This window comes from Triticum dicoccoides, chromosome 4A (genome assembly GCF_002162155.2).
Source record: "Triticum dicoccoides isolate Atlit2015 ecotype Zavitan chromosome 4A, WEW_v2.0, whole genome shotgun sequence".
Lineage (NCBI taxonomy): Eukaryota > Viridiplantae > Streptophyta > Magnoliopsida > Poales > Poaceae > Triticum > Triticum dicoccoides.
Genome location: NC_041386.1, coordinates 661,002,626 through 661,023,797, shown reverse-complemented (window position 1 = coordinate 661,023,797; position 21,172 = coordinate 661,002,626). Strand labels below are relative to the sequence as shown.

Here is a 21,172-nt window from a genome sequence, read left to right as displayed (position 1 = left end):
ACCATTCATTTTAGGTGCAAGACCATTGAAGGTATTATTCAAATAAACAGAGTAACCATTATTCTCCTTAAATGAATAACCATATTACGTTAAACATAATCCAATCATGTCTATGCTCAATGCAAACACCAAATAACAATTATTTAGGTTTACCACCAATCCTGATGGTAGAGGGAGCGTGCATGTTTGATAACATCAACCTTGGAAATACTTCCAACACATATCGTCACCTCGCCTTTAGCTAGTCTCCGTTTATTCTGTAGCCTTTAATTTCGAGTTACTAACACTTAGCAACCGAACCGGTATCTATTACCCTAGTGTTACTAGGAGTACTAGTAAAGTACACATTAATATAATGTATATCCAATATACTTCTGTCGACCTTGCCAGCCTTCTCATCTACCAAGTATCTATGGTAGTTCTACTTTAGTGACCGTTCCCCTCATTACAGAAGCACTTAGTCTCGGGTTTGGGTTCAACCTTGGGTTTCTTCACTAGAGCAGCAACTGATTTGCCGTTTCATGAAGTATCCCTTCTTGCCCTTACCCTTCTTGAAACTAGTGGTTTCACTAACCATCAACAATTGATGATCCTTCTTGATTTCTACTTTCACGGTGTCAAACATCGCGAATAGCTCAAGGATCATCATATTTATCCCTGATATGTTATAGTTCATCACGAAGCTCTAGTAGCTTTGTGGCAATGACTTTGGAGAAACATCACTATATCATCTGGAAGATTAACTCCCACTTGATTCAAGTGATTGTTGTACTCAGACAATCTGAGCACATGCTCAACGATTGAGCTTTTCTCCCTTAGTTTGTAAGCTAAGAAACTCGTTGGAGGTCTCATACCTCTTGACGTGGGCACGAGCCTGAAATCCCAATTTCAGCCCTTGGAACATCTCATATGTTCCGCGACGTTTCAAAAATCGTCTTCGGCGCCTCAATTCTAAACCGTTTAACATTACTGAACTAAAAGGTAATCATCAAAACGTGTATGTCAGATGTTCGCAACATCCACAGACGACGTTCAAGGTTCAGCACACCGAGCGGTGCATTAAGGACATAAGCCTTCTACGCAGCAATGAGGTCAATCCTCAGTTTACGGACCCAGTCCGCATAATTGCTACTATCAACTTTCAACTATATTTTCTCTAGGAACATACCTAAAACAGTAGAACTAAAGTGCAAGCTACGACATAATTTGCAGAGACCTTTTAACTATGTTCATGATAATTAAGTTCATCTAATCAAATTATTTAATGAAATCCCACTTAGATAGACATCCCTCTAGTCATCTAAGTGATACAGGATCCGAATCGACTAGTCCGTGTCCGATCATCATGTGAGACGGACTAGTCATCAATGGCGAACATCTCCATGTTGATCGCATCTACCATACGACTCATGTTCGACCTTTCGGTCTCTCGTGTTCCGAGGCCATGTCCGTACATGCTAGGCTCGTCAAGTCAACCTATGTGTTTCGCGTGTGTAAATCTGGCTTACGCCCGTTGTATGCGAATGTTAGAATCTATCACACTCGATCATCACGTGGTGCTTCGAAACAATGAACCTTCACAACGGTGCACAGTTAGGGGGAACACTTTCTTGAATTTTCTTAGTGAGGGATCATATTATTTACGCTACCGTCGTTCTAAGAAGATAAGATGTGAACATGATAAACATCACATGCAAATCATAAAGTGACATGATATGGCCAATATCATCCTGCGCCTTTGATCTCCATCTTCGAGGCGCGACATGATCACCTTCGTCACCGGCTTGACACCATGATCCCCATCATCGTGTCTTCATGAAGTTGTCTCTCCAACTATTACTTCTAATACTATGGCTAACGGTTAGCAATAAAGTAAAGTAATTACACGGCGCTTATATTGACTCGCAGGTCATACAATAAATTAAGACAACTCCTATGGATCCTGCCGGTTGTCATACTCATCGACATGCAAGTCGTGATCCCTATTACAAGAACATGATCAATCTCATACATCACATATATAATTCATCACATCCTTTTGGCCATATCACATCACATAGCATACCCTGTAAAAACAAGTTAGACTTCCTCTAATTGTTGTTGCATGTTTTACGTGGCTACTATGGGTTTTTAGTAAGAGCGTTGTTTACCTACGTAAAAGCCACAACGGTGATATGCCAATTTGTATTTACCCTTCATAAGGACCCTCTTTATCGAATCTGATCTGACTAAAGTGAGAGACAGACACCCGCTAGCCACCATATGCAACAAGTGCACGTCAGTCGGTGGAACCTATCTCACGTAAGCGTACGTGTAAGGTCAGTCCGGGCTGCTTCATCCCACAATGCCGCGAAATCAATATAAGACTAGTAACGGTAAGCAAATTGAACAAATCATCGCCCACAACTACTTTGTGTTCTACTCGTGCATAGAATCTACGCATAGACCTAGCTCATGATGCCACTGTTGGGGAACGTAGTTCAAAATTTTCTTATGTGTCACCAAGATCAATCTAGGAGATGCTAGCAACGAGAGAGAGAGAGAGAGAGAGAGAGAGAGAGAGAGGGAGTGCATCTTCATAACCTTGAAAATTTCTAAGCGGAAGCGTTTCAAGAACGCGGATGATGGAGTCGTACTAGCGGCGATTCAAATCGTGGAAGATCCGATCTAGCGCCGAACGGACGGCGCCTCCACGTTCAACACACATACAGCCCGGGGATGTCTCCTCCTTGATCCAGCAAGGGGAGAGGAGAAGTTGAGGGAGATCTCCGGCAGCACGACGGCGTGGTGAGGGAGCTTGTGCTTCTCCTGCAGGGCTTCGCCAAGCACTACGGAGGAGGAGGATGTGTTGGAGGAGGGAGGGGCTGCATCAGGGAAGGGTCCACACTGCCCTCCCACCCTCCCTCTATTTCTAGGGTGATGGGGAGAGGGGGCCGGCCCCTCTAGATCCCATCTAGAGGGGGGGAGGAGGGGAAACTTGCCCCCCCAAGCAAGGTGGAGGCGCCCCCCTCCCCTAGGGTTTCCAAACCCTAGGCGCCTTGGGCCCTTGGAGGGGGGGCACCATCCCACTAGGGGTCTGGTTCCCTCCCATATTCAGCCCATTAAGTCCCCTGGGGTAGGTGGCCCCACCCGGTGGACCTCCGGACACCTTTGGTGGTCCCGGTACAATACCGATAACCCCTGAAACCATTCCGGCGAATGAAACTGGACTTCCCATATATAAATCTTCACTTCCGAATCATTCCGGAACTCCTCATAACGTCCGGGATCTCATCCGGGACTCCGAACAACCTTCGATAACCACATCCAATTTCCCATAACAACTCTAGCATCACCGAACCTTAAGTGTGTAGACCCTATGGGTTCGGGTGAAGGAAATATGCCCTAGAGGCAATAATAAAGTTATTATTTATTTCCTTATATCATGATAAATGTTTATTATTCATGCTAGAATTGTATTAACCGGAAACATAATACATGTGTGAATACATAGACAAACATAGTGTCACTAATATGCCTCTACTTGACTAGCTCGTTTATCAAAGATGGCTATGTTTGGCAAGGGAGTACAATAGTAATCTAAGAGTAGATCACTGGACATTGGTCAAAATTATCCTTAGTGGAATAAGGAGATGTTTCTCGATTATGGAGGTGATAAAAGAGTTCGTCGTAAAAGTTACATCGATGCAAACTTTTACACTGATCCAGATGACTCTAAGTCTCAATCTGGATACATATTGAAAGTGAGAGAAATTAGCTAGAGTAGCCCCGTGCAGAGCATTGAAGACATAGAATATTTGCAAAATACATACGGCTCTGAATGTGACAGACCCGTTGACTAAACTTATCTCATGAGCAAAACATGATCATACCTTAGTACGTTTTGGGTGTTAATCACATAGCGATGTGAACTAGATTATTGACTCTAGTAAACCCTTTGGGTGTTGGTCACATGACGATGTGAACAATGGGTGTTAATCACATACAGATGTGAATATTGGTGTTGAATCACATGATGATGTGAACTAGATTATTGGCTCTAGTGCAAGTGGGAGACTGAAGGAAATATGCCCTAGAGGCAATAATAAAGTCATTATTTATTTCCTTATATAATGATAAATGTTTATTATTCATGCTAGAATTGTATTAACCGGAAACATAATACATGTGTGAATACATAGACAAACACAGTGTCACTAGTATGCCTCTACTTGACTAGCTCGTTTATCAAAGATGGCTATGTTTCCTAACCATAGACATGAGTTGTCATTTGATTAACGGGATCACATCATTAGGAGAATGATGTGATTGACTTGACCCATTCCGTTAGCTTAGCACTTGATCGTTTAGTATGTTGCTATTGCTTTCTTCATGACTTATACATGTTCCTATAACTATGAGATTATGCAACTCCCGTTTACCGGAGGAACACTTTGTGTGCTACCAAACGTCACAACGTAACTGGGTGATTATAAAGGAGCTCTACAGGTGTCTCCAAAGGTACATGTTGGGTTGGCGTATTTCGAGATTAGGATTTGTCACTCCGATTATCGGAGAGGTATCTCTGGGCCCACTCGGTAATGCACATCACTATAAGCCTTGCAAGCATTGCAACTAATTAGTTAGTTGCGGGATGATGTATTACGGAAGGAGTAAAGAGACTTGCCGGTAACGAGATTGAACTAGGTATTGAGATACCGACGATCAAATCTCGGGCAAGTAACATACCGATGACAAAGGGAACAACGTATGTTGTTATGCGCTTTGACCGATAAAGATCTTCGTAGAATATGTGGGAGCCAATATGAGCATCCAGGTTCCGCTATTGGTTATTGACCGGAAACGTGTTTCGGTCATGTCTACATTGTTCTCGAACCCGTACGGTCCGCACGCTTAAGGTTTCGATGACAATTATATTATGAGTTTATGAGTTTTGTTGTACCGAAGGAGTTGGGAGTCCCTGATGAGATCGGGGACATGACGAGGAGTCTCGAAATGGTGAGAAGTAAAGATCGATATATTGGACGACTATATTCGGACTTCGGAAAGGTTCCGAGTGATTCGGGTATTTTTCGGAGTACCGGAGAGTTACGGGAATTCGCCGGGGAGTATATGGGCCTTATTGGGCCATACGGGAATAGGGGACAGAGGCCAAAAGGAAGGAGGCCTGCGCCCCCCCTCTGGTCCGAATTGGACAAGGGGCGCAGCCCCCTTTTCCTTCTTCCTCTCCCCCTCTTTCCCCTTCTCCTACTCCAACAAGGAAGGAGGGAGTCCTACTCCTGGTGGGAGTAGGACTCCCCTTGGCGCGCCCCCTCCTAGGCCAGCCACCCCCTCCCACCTTGTTCCTTTATATACGGGGGCAGGGGGCACCTCTAGGAAGAACAACAATTGATCTCTTGATCTCTTAGCCGTGTGCGGTGCCCCTCCACCATAGTCCTCCTCGATAATATTGTAGCGGTGCTTAGGCGAAGCCCTGCGATGGTAGAACATCAAGATCGTCACCACGCCCTCGTGCTGACAGAACTCTCCCTCGACACTCGGCTGGATCGGAGTTCGAGGGACGTCATTGAGCTGAATGTGTGCTGGAAATCGGACGTGTCGTAGTTTCGCTGCTTGATCGGTCGGGCCGTGAAGACGTACGACTACATCAACCGCGTTGTTTTAATGCTTCCGCTTTCGGTCTACGAGGGTACGTGGAAAACACTCTCCCCTCTCTTTGCTATGCATCATCATGATCTTGCGTGTGCGTAGGAATTTTTTTGAAATTACTACGTTCCCCAACAGTGGCATCCGAGCCTAGGTTTTATGCGTTGATGTTATATGCACGAGTAGAACACAAGTGAGTTGTGGGCGATTCAAGTCATACTGCTTACCAGCATGTCATACTTTGGTTCGGCGGTATTGTTGGATGAAGCGGCCCGGACCGACATTACGCGTACGCTTACGCGAGACTGGTTCTACCGACATGCTTTGCACACAGGTAGCTGGCGGGTGTCAGTTTCTCCAACTTTAGTTGAACCAAGTGTGGCTACGTCCGGTCCTGAGAAGGTTAAAACAACACTAACTTGACGAACTATCGTTGTGGTTTTGATGCGTAGGTAAGAACGGTTCTTGCTCAGCCCGTAGCTGCCACGTAAAACTTGCAACAACAAAGTAGAGGACGTCTAACTTGTTTTTGCAGGGCATGTTGTGATGTGATATGGTCAGGACGTGATGAGATATAAGATGTTGTATGAGAATGAGATGATCATGTTTGTTGAAGTTATCGGCAACTGGCAGAAGCCCTATGGTTGTCTCTTTGTTGCATAAGATGCAGGTGCCAAATAATTGCTTTACGTTATCGCTATGCGATAGCAATTGTTGCAAGAGCAATAGTTGGCGAGACGACAATGTGACGACATTGATATAGATCAAGATGATGAAGATCATGGTGTCGTGCCGGTGACGATAGAGATCATGACAGTACTTTGGAGATGGAGATCAAAGGCGCAAGATGATTATGGCCATATCATGTCACATATTTTGATTGCATATGATGTTTATCTGTTATACATCTTATTTTTCTTAGTTCGGCGGTAGCATTTTAAGATGATCTCTCACTAATTATCAAGAAGTGTTCTCCCTGAGTATGCACCGTTGCGAAAGTTCTTCGTGCTGAGACATCACGTGATGATCGGGTGTGATAGGCTTTACGTTCAAATACAACGGGTGCAAAACAGTTGCACACGCGGAATACTCAGGTTAAACTTGACGAGCCTATCATATACAGATATGGCCTCGGAACACGGAGACCGAAAGGTCGAACGCGAATCATATAGTAGATATGATCAACATAGTGATGTTCACCATTGAAAACTACTCCATCTCACGTGATGATCGGACATGGTTTAGTTGATTTGGATCACGTGATCACTTAGATGACTAGAGAGATGTCTGTCTAAGTGGGAGTTCTTAAGTAATATGATTAATTGAACTTTAATTTATCATGAACTTAGTCCTGGTAGTATTTTGCAAATTATGTTGTAGATCAATAGCTCGCGTTATTGCCTCCCTATGTTTTTGTTTCCCTATGTTTTTATATGTGTTCCTAGAGAAAACTAAATTGAAAGATGTTAGTAGCAATAATGCAGATTGGTCCGTGATCTAAGGTTTATCCTCATTGCTGCACAGAAGAATTATGTCTTTATGCACCGCTAGGTGAAAGACCTGTTGCAGGAGCAGATGCAGACGTTATGAACGTTTGGCTAGCTCAATATGATGACTACTTGATAGTTTTGTGCACCATGCTTTATGGCTTAGAACCGGGACTACAAAAACATTTTTGAAACATCATGGAACATATAAGATGTTTCAAGAGATGAAATTGGAATTTCAGACTCATGCCCGTGTCAAGAGGTATGAGACCTTTAACAAATACTTCGCCTAAAAGATGGAGGAGAATTTCTCAACTAGTGAGCAAGTAATTAGATTGTCTGAGTACTACAATCGCTTGAATCAAGTGGGAGTTAATCTTCCAGATAAGATAGTGATTGACATAATTCTCTAGTCACCATCACCAAGTTACTGGAACTTCATGATGAACTATAATGCAAGGGATGACGAAAACGATTCCCGAGCTCTTTGTGATGCTGAAATCGACGAAGGTAGAAATCAAGAAAGAGCATCAAGTGTTGATGATTGACAAGACCACTAGTTTCAAGAAAAGGGCAAAGGGAAAGAAAGGGAACTTCAAGTAGAATGACAAGCAAGTTGTCACTCCCGCAAAGGAGCCCAAAGCTGTACCAAAGCCTAAAACTGAGTGCTTACACTGCAAAGGAAATGATCACTGGAAGTGGAAATGCCCTGAATATTTGGTGGATAAGAAGGATGGCAAAGTGAACAAGGGTATATTTGATATACAGGTTATTGATGTGTACCTTACTAGTGTTTATAGTAGCCCCTGAGTATTTGATACTTCTTTGGTTGCTAAAAATTAGTAACTCGAAACAGGAGTTACAGAATAAACAAAGACTAGTTGAGGGTGAAGTGACGATGTGTGTTGGAAGTGGTTCCAAGATTGATATGATCATCATCGCACACTCCCTATACTTTCGGGATTAGTGTTAAACCTAAATAAATATTATTTAGCATTTGCGTTGAGCATGAATATGATTTGATCATGTTTATTGCAATACGGTTATTCATTTAAAGTCAGAGAATAATTGTTGTTCTGTTTACATGAATAAAACCTTCAATGGTCATACACCCAATGAAAATAGTTTGTTGGATCTCGATCGTAGTGATACACATATTCATAATATTGATGCCAAGAAGATGCAAAGTTGATAATGATAATGCAACATATTTGTGGCACTGCCGTTTGGGTCATATCGGTGTAAAGCGCATGAAGGAACTCCATAAAATGGATTTTTGGAATCACTTGATTATGAAATTTGATGCTTGCGAACCGTGCCTTTTGGGCAAGATGACTAAAACTCCGTTCTCCGGAACAATGGAATGAGCTAATGACTTATTGGAAATAATACATACCGATGTATGAGATCCAATGAGTGTTGATGCTCGTGGCAAGTATCGTTATTTTATGACCTTCACACATGATTTGAGCAGATATGGGTATATCTACTTAATGAATCACAAGTCTGAAACATTTGAAAAGTTCAAAGAATTTGAGAGTGAAGTGGAGAATCGTCGTAACAAGAAAATAAAGTTTCTACGATCTGATCGTGGAGGAGAATATTTGAGTTACGAGTTAGGCCTTCATATAAAACAATGTGGAATAGTTTCACAGTTCACACCACCTGGAAACACCACAACGTTATGGTGTGTCCAAACGTCGTAACCACACTTTATTGGATATTGTGCGACCTATGATGTCTGTTATTGGTTTACCACTATCATTTTGGGGTTATGCATTAGAGACAGTTGCATTCACTTTAAAAAAGGGCACCATCAAAATCCATGGAGACGACGCCTTATGAACTGTGGTTTGGCAAGAAACCAAAGTTGTCGTGTCTTAAAGTTTGGGGCTGCGATGCTTATGTGAAAAAGTTTCAACCTGATAAGCTCAAACCCAAATCGGAGAAGTGTGTCTTCATAGAATACCCAAAGGAAATTGTTGGGTACACCTTCTATCACAGATTCGAAGGCAAAAGTCTTTGTTGCTAAGAATGGATCCTTTCTAGAGAAGGAGTTTCTCTCAAAAGAAGTGAGTGGGAGGAAAGTAGAACTTGATGAGGTAATTGTACCTTCTCCCAAATTGGAAAGTAATTCATCACAGAAATCAGTTCTAGTGATTCCTACACCAATTAGTGAGGAAGCTAATGATGATGATCATGAAACTTCAGATCTAGTTACTACAAAACCTCATAGGTCTTCCAGAGTAAGATCCGCACCAGAGTGGTACGGTAATCCTGTTCTGGAAATCATGTTACTAGACCATGATGAACTTACGAACTATGAGGAAGCGATGATAAGCCCAGATTCCACGAAATGGCTTGAGGCCATAAAATCTGAGATATGATCCATGTATGAGAACAAAATATGGACTTTGGTTGACTTGCTCGATGATCAGCAAGCCAATAAATAAATGGATCTTCTAGAGGAAGATGTACACTGATAGTAGTTTTACTATCTACAAAGCTTGACTTGTTACGAAAGGTTTTCGACAAGTTCAAGGTGTTGATTATGATGAGATTTTCTCACTCGTAATGATGCTTAAGTCTGTCTGAATCATGTTAGCAATTGCAACATTTTATGAAATCTAGCAAATGGATATCAAAATTGTGTTCCTGAATGGATTTCTTGAAGAAGAGTTGTATATGATGCAACCAGAAGGTTTTGTCGATCCGAAAGGTGCTAACAAAAATGTGCAAGCTCCAGCGATCCATCAATGGACTGGTGCTAGCATCTCAGAGTTGGAATATACGCTTTGATGAGTTGATCAAAGCATATGGTTTTATACAGACTTTTGGAAAGGCATGTATTTACAAGAAAGTGAGTGGGAGCACTACAACTTTCTGATAAGTATATGTGAATGACATATTGTTGATCAGAAATGATGTAAAAAATTTCTGGAAAGCATAAAGGAGTGTTTGAAAGGAGTTTTTAAAGAAAGACCTCAGTGAAGCTGCTTACACATTGAGCATCAAGATATATAGAGTTAGATCAAGACGCTTGATAAGATTTTCAATGAGTACATACCTTGATAAGATTTTGAAGTAGTTCAAAATGGAACAGTCAAAGAAAGAGTTCTTACCTGTGATGCAAAGGTGTGAAGTTGAGTAAGACTCAAAACCCGACCATGGCAGAAAATAGAAAGAGAATGAAAAGTCATTCCCTATGCCTCAGTCATAGGTTCTATAGGGTATGCCATGCTATGGACCAGACCTATTGTATACTCTGCCCTGGTTTGGCAAGGGAGTACAATAGTAATCTAAGAGTAGATCACTGGACATTGGTCAAAATTATCCTTAGTGGAATAAGGAGATGTTTCTCGATTATGGAGGTGATAAAAGAGTTCGTCGTAAAAGTTACATCGATGCAAACTTTTACACTGATCCAGATGACTCTAAGTCTCAATCTGGATACATATTGAAAGTGAGAGAAATTAGCTAGAGTAGCCCCGTGCAGAGCATTGAAGACATAGAATATTTGCAAAATACATACGGCTCTGAATGTGACAGACCCGTTGACTAAACTTATCTCATGAGCAAAACATGATCATACCTTAGTACGTTTTGGGTGTTAATCACATAGCGATGTGAACTAGATTATTGACTCTAGTAAACCCTTTGGGTGTTGGTCACATGACGATGTGAACTATGGGTGTTAATCACATACAGATGTGAATATTGGTGTTGAATCACATGATGATGTGAACTAGATTATTGGCTCTAGTGCAAGTGGGAGACTGAAGGAAATATGCCCTAGAGGCAATAATAAAGTCATTATTTATTTCCTTATATAATGATAAATGTTTATTATTCATGCTATAATTGTATTAACCGAAAACATAATACATGTGTGAATACATAGACAAACACAGTGTCACTAGTATGCCTCTACTTGACTAGCTCGTTTATCAAAGATGGCTATGTTTCCTAACCATAGACATGAGTTGTCATTTGATTAACGGGATCACATCATTAGGAGAATGATGTGATTGACTTGACCCATTCCGTTAGCTTAGCACTTGATCGTTTAGTATGTTGCTATTGCTTTCTTCATGACTTATACATGTTCCTACAACTATGAGATTATGCAACTCCCGTTTACCGGAGGAACACTTTGTGTGCTACCAAACGTCACAACATAACTGGGTGATTATAAAGGAGCTCTACAGGTGTCTCCAAAGGTACATGTTGGGTTGGCGTATTTCGAGATTAGGATTTGTCACTCCGATTGTCGGAGAGGTATCTCTGGGCCCACTTGGTAATGCACATCACTATAAGCCTTGCAAGCATTGCAACTAATTAGTTAGTTGCGGCATGATGTATTACGGAACGAGTAAAGAGACTTTACGGTAACGGGATTGAACTAGGTATTGAGATACCGACGATCAAATCTCGGGCAAGTAACATACTGATGACAAAGGAAACAACGTATGTTGTTATGCGGTTTGACCGATAAAGATCTTCGTAGAATATGTGGGAGCCAATATGAGCATCCAGGTTCCGCTATTGGTTATTGACCGGAAACATGTTTCGGTTATGTCTACATTGTTCTCGAATCCGTAGGGTCCGCACGCTTAAGGTTTCGATGCCAGTTATATTATGAGTTTATGAGTTTTGATGTATCGAAGGAGTTCGGAGTCCCGGATGAGATCGGGGACATGACGAGGAGTCTCGAAATGGTCAAGACGTAAAGATCGATATATTGGACGACTATATTTGGACTTCGGAAAGGTTTCGAGTGATTCGGGTATTTTTCGGAGTACCGGAGAGTTACGGGAATTCGCGGGGGAGTATATGGGCCTTATTGGGCCATACGGGAATAACGGAGAGAGGCCAAAGGGAAGGAGGCCTGCGCCCCCCCTCGGGTCCGAATTGGACAGGGGGCGCAGCCCCCTTTTCCTTCTTCATCTCCCCCTCTTTTCCCTTCTCCTACTCCAACAAGGAAGGAGGGAGTCCTACTCCCGGTGGGAGTAGGACTTCCCTTGGCGCGCCCCTCCTAGGCCGGCCGCCCCCTCCCCCTTGCTCCTTTATATACGGGGGCAGGGGGGCAACTCTAGGAAGAACAACAATTGATCTCTTGATCTCTTAGCCGTGTGCGGTGCCCCCCTCCACCATAGTCCTCCTTGATAATATTGTAGCGGTGCTTACGCGAAGCCCTGCGACGGTAGAACATCAAGATCGTCACCACACCGTCGTGCTGACAGAACTCTCCCTCGACACTCGGCTGGATCGGAGTTCGAGGGACGTCATTGAGCTGAACGTGTGCTAGAACTCGGAGGTGCCGTAGTTTCGGTGCTTGATTGGTCGGACCATGAAGACGTACGACTACATCAACCGCGTTGTTCTAACGCTTCCGATTTCGGTCTACGAGGGTACATGGACAACACTCTCCCCTCTCATTGCTATGCATCATCATGATCTTGCATGTGCGTAGGAATTTTTTTGAAATTACTACGTTCCCCAACATCGGGAACCATGCAGACATGACCGAGACGTTTTCCGGCCAATAACCAACAGCGGGACCTGGATACCCATGTTGGCTACCACATATTCCACGATGATCTCATCGGATGAACCACGATGTCGGGGATTCAATCAATCCCGTATACAATTCCCTTTGTCAATCGGTATGTTATTTGCCCGAGATTCGATCGTCAGTATTCCTATACCTTGTTCAATCTCGTTACCAGCAGTCTCTTTATTCGTTCTGTAACGCATGATCCCGTGGCGAACTCATTAGTCACATTGAGCTCATTATGATGATGCATTCCCGAGTGGGCCCAGAGAACCTTTATATCCACCCAGTTACGTTGTGACGTTTGGCACACCCAAAGCAATCCTACGGTATCCGGGAGTTGCACAATCTCATGGTCTAAGGAAATGATACTTGACATTAGAAAAGCTCTTAGCAAACGAACAACACGACCTTGTGCTATGCTTAGGATTGAGTCTTGTCCATCACATCATTCTCCTAATGATGTGATCCCGTTATCAATGAAATCCAATGTCCATTGTCAGAAAACCATAACCATCTATTGATCAACGAGCTAGTCAACTAGAGGCTCACTAGGGACATGTTATGGTCTATGTATTCACACATGTATTACGGTTTCCAGTTAATAGAATTATAACATGAACAATAGACAATTATTATGAACAAGAAAATACAATAATAACCATTTTTATTATTGTCTCTAGGGCATATTTCCAACATGGCCATCCCGCCAAAGTGCAACGAAGACTTCATAGTGTGTGATGTTGTTAATTCGTGAGCATTCGCTCAATGAATTCCATCTTGCATAGTTAGGGCTTCGATGATGAGTACGTGTGTAGATGATAAGGATCATTGGCATGTGTTATTATTGAAAGTTGAGTTGTGTGCACCCTTAGGGGCAGAGTGGTTAATTATAACTCGAAATTAGCATGAATGTGACAGAATAACACTCGGTCAAAATTGTGTATTGTTGACCATGTAGACTATATGAGGTCAATTCAAATGGGCACAATTGAGGGCTAGACTTTCATTCCAATTGGAAAAACAAAAAACTTGGTACTTATCATTTGCGTAAACACAAGCACACATATGCATGCTGACCAGTTTTTTTTTCAAACAACGCACGCATGTTTCATGCCTAGCAATCACCACTGGCAGACTACACCTTGTGCACCTCCAGTTCATCCTAGACCGGATCTGTGCTAGGCTGGCAGACTGGAAGGGGCGTCTCATGTCCATTGCGGGAAGGCCAGTTCTGGTGCAGTGCATGTGTGCTAACTGTGCTGCCCATTTCGCCCAGACAATGTTGCACGCTCCAAAGAAGCTCGTCAAAGACATTGACAAGTTCAAACGCCTTTTCTTATGGGTTCACGAGTAGGATCTCATGGGCGAGCTACAAGATCAATTAGAATCGTGTGTGCTCACCGACGGAGCATGGAGGGCTAAGGGCTTGGAATTCTTGACCTCCAAAGATTCAGCAGAGCACTTCTCCTTCGATGGCTCTGGTTGGCATGGCGCCATCACGACAAGCCCTCTTCAACGTGGCGCTACGGTTTCCATTGGTAACGACAAGACCACAGCAGTTTGGCACCAGCACTGCAAGATGGAACTTAAGACAAAATCAAGTGGAATTTTGAGAGCTCGGGAGTTACTCGGCGAAATCAGCGTGTCGCCTACAATTCGTGGAGGTTAAAAAGGAGGCCTTCAAGCAGGTGATCTGGGAGGCCTGGGCGCTGAGAAAACTAAAAATGTTCGCCTGGCTGCTCGCCTAGAACCGTCTCTGGTTCAATGACCGCCGTCCACGTCGACGACGGGAGAATGGATATTTCTGTCAGTTCTGCCTTCGAAACATTGAATGCTTGGATCTCCTATTCTAGCGATGCAATGTGTATTTGGAGGTTTGGAGCAAGATATCTTCATGGCAGGGTTGCTCGTCCTTCAGTCATTCTGCATGGGAGGCTGGTAGAAACCCCATGGAGATCCGGACCTCCATCATTAGCACTACTACGGCTAGTCAGAGGAGAGGGATCAAATCACCAGCGTTCCTGGTGCTCTGAGAAATTTGGCAATAACGAAACCTCTGCAAGTTCAAAGGAAAGATTGCAAATGCGGTGTACATTCTAGCAGCAATCAGGAGCACAGTTCAGCTATGAAGGCATGCTGGTGCAACCTGCATGGAGAGTCCTTTGGGAGATCTGTTGTGAGATTGTCGCCACTTTCTTCGCTCAGGCTGCATGTTGTAGCTCTGAGTTTTTTTTCCTACTTCCTTTTCTTAAATCCTTGGTCCATTGACCACACATTGTCGCATTTTCCATTGTGTTCTCTGCCATCAATCAATGAAGATCCAGCTTAACCTGGATCATTCCGAATGTTAGACTGTATATTGTATGACAACTATATTTGTACCTGTATCGTACCTCTTGGTACTCTATATAAAAAGATAGGCCACGCATCAGATGTGTTGAGCCAGTTTTCACCAAATCATAGTTTAACATGGTATCAGAGCCCTTTCGTTTTTGGAGTGATGTTTTTACCACTGCTTGTTTCTTGATTAATCGCACTCCTACTCGAGTGTTAAATACGAAGACACCGCTTGAACTGCTGTTTAATGAACTTCCTGACTATACTTTCCACAAGATTTTTCGCTGTGCTTGTTGGCCGCACCTTCGGCCCTACAACAGTGGCAAGCTTGACTTTCGCTTCAAAAAGTGTGTCTTCCTTGGGTATAGTGCTCTTCACAAAGGCTACAAATGTCTCCATGTTCCAACAAACAGAGTCTATATTTCCCGTGATGTCATTTTTGACGAAAATCTGTTTCCCTTTTCCAATATGCCATCTTCCCCAACATTGTCATCGTCCACTACTATCTCCTTTGTTTCGCCTGATCAACTTGAGGATGTTGCATATTCGCCTGTGTTATTACCTAACCACGGTGCAGGTACTGGACGCGGCGCTCGCCTCGAGCTCCTTACCGGACCGGCGTCGTCCGGACCTGCCTCTGATGATCGTGCCATTGATCGCTGCATGGGACATGCAGCGGGCACGGGTCCCGAGGACGCCCCTTCGGCTCCGCCTGGCCGAGCCGCTCCGGCCCCCGCACAGTCGGCTGGCTGCGGGGCCCCCGTCTCGCCTGCGCGGTCTTCATCGCCCGTGGCGTCACCGCCCGCCTCACCGCCCGCCTCCCCTCGGCTGGCCTCCCCTGTGCCCGCCTCACCTACATAAGCTTCCCCGCCTGGGCTGGACTCACCAGCGATTGCATCACTTGAGGCCTCGTCGCTCAGGAGCCCGTCTCCTGCACCATCGCCTGCCTCTCCGGATGAGGTAGCTAATGACCCGTCTCCAGCTCCTGTGGTTCTTCGGCCTCATACACGCAGTCGGAGCGGTATTCACCAGCCCAAGGTACGTACTGATGGCACTGTTGCATGGATTGCTGCCTGCTTGGCCCAAGTGCAGTCCGATCCTACCGCAGAACCCCGACACTATCAAGCAGCGATGAGTATTCCTCACTGGCGTGCTGCTATGGACCTCGAGATTCAGACTCTTTGTCAGAATGGCACCTGGAAGCTGGTCTCTCCACGTCCAGGGATCAACGTCATTGATTCTAAGTGGGTCTTCAAGGTCAAACGACATGTAGATGGTTCTATTAAGCGGTACAAGGCGCGGCTGGTTGCTAAGGGCTTCAAGCAACGGTATGGTCTTGACTACGAGGATACCTTCAGTCCTGTTGTTAAGCCAACCACTATTCGACTGCTTCTGTCACTCATTGTCACACGAGGTTGGTACCTTCGTCAATTGGTTGTTCAGAACGCGTTTCTGCACGGTGTTCTTCAGGAGGAGGTCTACATGCGCCAGCCCCTGGGTTTGTTGACCCCGATCGTCCTCAGCATCTCTGTCGCTTGGTGAAAGCACTCTATGGTCTCAAACAGGCTCCTCGTGCTTGGCATGCTCGCCTGGGTTCTGCACTTCGTGCTCATGGATTTGTGCCCTCCACTGCTGATACTTCACTGTTTATTCTTTAGCGACCGGAAGTCACTATGTACATTCTGGTGTATGTTGATGATATCATCCTTGTCAGCTCCTTTGTTGCGGCGACTGATCGTTTGGTTCTGGCTCTCAGTTCTGATTTTGCTGTCAAGGATCTCGGCAGACTTCACTATTTTCTTGGCCTAGAGGTCACATATCCATCAGATGGTCTTGCTCTTTCTCAGCAGAAGTACTCTCAGGATCTTTTGCGGCGTGCTGTCATGTTGGAGTGCAAGGCTGCTACTACTCCCATGTCATCTACTGACACTCTTTCTGCTACTGATGGGACTCTCCTCTCTACTGATGATGCTACCCAGTACAGAAGTCTTGTTGGGGCTCTTCAGTACCTTCCTATCACACGGCCTGATATTTCGTATGCAGTTAACCGTGTATGCCTGTATCTTCATTCCCCTTGAGAGCCTCACTTGACTGCCGTCAAGCGTATTTTGCGCTATGTTCGCTCCACTGCCTCTTATGGACTTCATCTCCGGTCGGCGGCATCTAGTGCGCTCTCAGCCTTTAGTGATGCGGACTGGGCTGGTAACCCAGATGACTGGCGATCCACGGGGGGGATATGCAGTATTCTCTGGTCCTAATCTGATTGCCTGGAGTGCTCGGAAGCAGGCTACAGTTTCTCGGAGTAGCACTGAAACTGAGTACAAGGCGATTGTTGATGCCACTGCTGAGCTTATTTGGGCCAGTCTCTTCTTCGAGAATTGAAGATCTCTCATAATCAGCCTCCTGTCCTTTGGTGTGACAACATCGGCGCCACATACCTCTCATCGAATCCAGTATTTCATGCCCGAACAAAACACATCGAAGTTGATTATCATTTTGTGAGAGAACGAGTTGCACAGAAGTTCCTGCAGATCAAGTTCATCTCCTCCAAGGATCAACTTGCTGATATCTTCACCAAACCGTTGTCTCTTCCTTTGTTCATAGGCTGTAGACGCAAGCTTAACTTAATGAGTACCTCAGGCCACAGTTAAGATTGAGGGAGGGTGTTAGACTGTATATTGTATGACAACTGTATTTGTACCTGTATCATACCTTTTGGTACTCTATATAAAGAGATAGGCCACACACCAGATGCGTTGAGCCAGTTTCTACCAAATCATAGTTTAACACTGAATAAAAAGTTTCTCAACATCTGAAAAGAGTCAAGAAGCCTATTTCTATGGCGATCCCGCGAAAGCGCGGTGAAGACTTCATAGTGTGTGATGTCGTTAATTCGTGACCGTTTGCCGAATGAATTCCATCTTGAATAGTTAGGGCTTCGATGATGATTGTGTCTGTAGATGATACGGAGCATGGGCATGTGTTATTATCGAAAGTTTGGTTGTGCGAACCCTTAGGGGCAGAGTCTCGTTAACCATAATTGGAAATTACCAAGCATGTGACAAAAAAACACTCAGTCAAAATTGTGTATTGTTGATCGTGTAGAGTATATGAGCGTTGGTCAATTCAAATGGGCACAATTGAGGGCTAGAGTTTAATTCCGATTGGCGACAAAACAAACGTTTTTTTTTTTTTTTGAGATGTAACCATATTTATTCCATTAGCCAAACAGCTGAGGAACACCGCTGGCTACCAATTCATGCTTGAATTCAGGGCGAGAAAACAAACTTGGCACATGCGGCAAGTAGTCCGTAACAAAACAAAACAAAACCGCACACATGCATAACATAGGAGACGATGAGTAAAAAAAATGATTATTAGCAAGTCCGAGGAAAAAGCGGGCGAACACCATGCTGACTCGATCGGTGCTCCAAGTGTGTGCGTGAGTCTCGGCTAGCTTGTGGCGACGAGGCCGTCCTGTTCGACTGAGCCAGCCAGGCCGACCGACGACGACGTCGGGTTGACGACGTTGCAGTTGAGCCGCACCTGGCCGCAGTTGCCGGTCTGCACCTGGATGCGGCCCATCTTCACCATGGCCGCCGCGAAGCGCTCCTTCCACAAGGTCTCGTTCCCCGCGAAGCGGTTCACCAGCACGTTCAGGTTGCCGTCGACCCGCAGCTGGTTGTCGGAGAAGAAGAGCCCCATGCCGCGCGGCAGCAGCTTGTAGTAGTTGGTGTCCAGCACGTTGGGCGAGCCCGGGTCGATCGGCGCCGTCGCCTGCGACGTGTTCGACGGGCACAGCACCCGCAGCTGCGCCGCGTAAGACGGGCTCAGCCCTGCATCCACCTGAGAGACACACAAACATTATCTGTAAACGTTTTGTATGCCTACGTAGACTATGGTACTGGTGCATCCACAGTGTCTCTCTCGCGGACGTACTATGGGAGTGTTGCCGTTCCAGATGCGGTCGACGAAGGAGGAGCAGAAGGAGCGGCCGACGGTGTGGGCGCCGGAGAGGAGGACCATCTCCTCGGCGGTGAGGGTCTTGTTCTTGAACCGGTCGATGAGCTGCTGCGCGGTGAAGGTGGGTGGGGGCAGGTTGCTGTTGGCGTCCTCCTCGCGAGAGATGCTGCCGTCGCGGCGGCCGGCGGGGACAGAATATACGACGTTGCCGGTGAGGGTGATGCTGTCGCGGGCGGCGAAGGCGAGGATGTCGGCGCAGGAGACGGTGCGGGGACAGCTCCGTTCGAGGGCCGCCTTGGCCGCGTCGACCACCTCGAAGCCACGGAGGCTGGGGTTGTTCGGAGGAGCCACCCGTTCTGTCCTGCCCCCGCCGGGGTTGGTGGCCAGCAGCACGGAGGCGTCGCATCCCTGCGTCAAGTAAAGACGAAAATTAAGTCTGGGGCATTCACATATGATCATTGTAATTTTAGTTCGCGTGTCTAATTGCATTTTAATTTGTTGCATGTATGTACAACATCATCTAACGTGACCATGTACAATTTCATTCAAGTGACCATGTCTGCAGGCATGTACTACAATACCATTCAAGTGACATTATGCATGCATGTTCACTATCATTCAAGTGACCATGTATGCATGCACGCATCATGCATGGGGAGAAAATTAATGAATTGAAAGAGCACTGAGATTCGTCCGACGAAAGGTTTGGCGAGCAGGGGAACATGCGTTGCCTCCCGACAAGGAAAACAGGAGGGCATATATTCGCTGCTGCTTTCGTAGTTTCCCAGTTTAGCTTTTCTGCTTTTGGCTTTCCCTTTATCTCCAGTGGAAACATTATTTGGCTTTTCTTTTTGTTTCTTTCCACTTTGTCAGCAGGGGGATATGGGTTACCTCCGAAGAAAGAAATACAGCAGGCCAGCAGGGGAATATGGGTTACCCCCGAAGACAGGAAAACAGCAGGCCAGCAGGGAATATATCACCTGTTACCTTCATATTTAACTATTTTTAAGCTTTATTATGTTTTCTACTCTTTGTCTCGAGAGATAACATGCTTGGCCTTTCTGCTTTTGACTTTCCCTTTATCTCCAGAGATAACACATTTAGCTTTTCCGTTTTGCAAACTATGGTTTCGCAGTTCTCTCTATATAGCAACGGTTCCTATTCTCAGAAATAAAATTTAAAAAAATCAAGCAATGGTTCCTCACGCAAACATACTACTACCCTCTAACTCTCCATAGTTCAATCAAATGAAATAAAAAAAAACAAAATTAATGGCTACACCTGCGATAATTTTTACAGAACTAACTTTACACGCTGATGTGGTAGTACATTTTCGAGGTGTGCCACTAAACTGATAGTGCTAAACAGGTGTTCTTATTTTCTTTGCCCCTGGAGGCTGGAGCTAGCCACGCGTTGGCACAATTGATCCGAAATGTATATGCACGCATGAACTCATTGTGGAGATAGATACGTACCCTGACGAAGCAGTCATGGAAATGGAGCCGGATGAGGCCGGCGGCGATGCCAGCGTCCTTGGCGAAGGCGGCCGCGACGGCCTGCCGGACAAGCGCCTCCGCGTTGGGGCAGCTCTTCTGGTAGAACCCCACCCGGAGCTGCGCCGTGGCCAGCACCGGCAGCAAGCACATGGCGCACAGCGCCGCGGTGAGGGCTACACCGGTTCTGCCTTGTGTAGCCATGAAATCTTGCTAGTCCAATCTAGATGATGCTTTGAGCTTCACAGCTGTGTGGGAGTTTATATAGGCGGGTGGAGACTCACACTTTGGGTCTTGGGCAGTTTGGCACGTAACAAATTCCTTTGGAAAAAGAGCACGTACATGATGTAGGGGGGAGGGGATGGAGACAAAGACATGTCTCGATCTGCTTCTTTAATCTTAGCCGCGGCCAACCCCACCACCACCCTACACGCCGTAGGTACAAAGACCATCACAGGACTCAAGGAATAAAGGTGAAACGCGCAGCTGAATGAGTGGCAACTTGCTTTTGCAAATTTCTCCTCAAAAGCATAAGCTGATAGCGTGCAATTATTCCGTCCATCAGACATGCATGTTTGTGGACACACTTTATTGCCGATCGATACCTCACATGTTATCACCACCAAACAAGTGGAACTGGGCACACAAGTACACATGGCCGGCCTTATCCGCTATGTTACATTCATATA

General features: G+C 45.1%; 1 protein-coding gene across 1 annotated transcript; it reads right to left on the bottom strand.

Moving 5' to 3' along the window:
- Window positions 1-18,260: 18,260 nt before the first annotated feature.
- LOC119287800 (peroxidase 1-like) lies at window positions 18,261-20,735 on the bottom strand. The gene is made up of 3 exons (XM_037567415.1): window positions 20,466-20,735; window positions 18,967-19,398; window positions 18,261-18,873 (listed from the first exon to the last, which is right to left on the bottom strand). Exons 1-3 carry the CDS (start codon window positions 20,685-20,687, stop codon window positions 18,481-18,483), a joined length of 1,047 nt encoding a protein of 348 aa, XP_037423312.1. The 5' UTR covers window positions 20,688-20,735; the 3' UTR covers window positions 18,261-18,480.
- Window positions 20,736-21,172: the final 437 nt, after the last annotated feature.

What these genes read in the sequence shown, in the direction of transcription:
- LOC119287800 (XM_037567415.1), bottom strand. Translation starts at nt 20,687, where the DNA reads ATGGCTACACAAGGCAGAACCGGTGTAGCCCTCACCGCGGCGCTGTGC. An exon ending in TCCATGACTGCTTCGTCAGG is followed by an intron (nt 19,399 to 20,465) that starts GTACGTATCTAT and finishes TACTTGACGCAG; the next exon opens with GGATGCGACGCCTCCGTGCT. An exon ending in GGAACGGCAACACTCCCATA is followed by an intron (nt 18,874 to 18,966) that starts GTACGTCCGCGA and finishes TGTGTCTCTCAG; the next exon opens with GTGGATGCAGGGCTGAGCCC.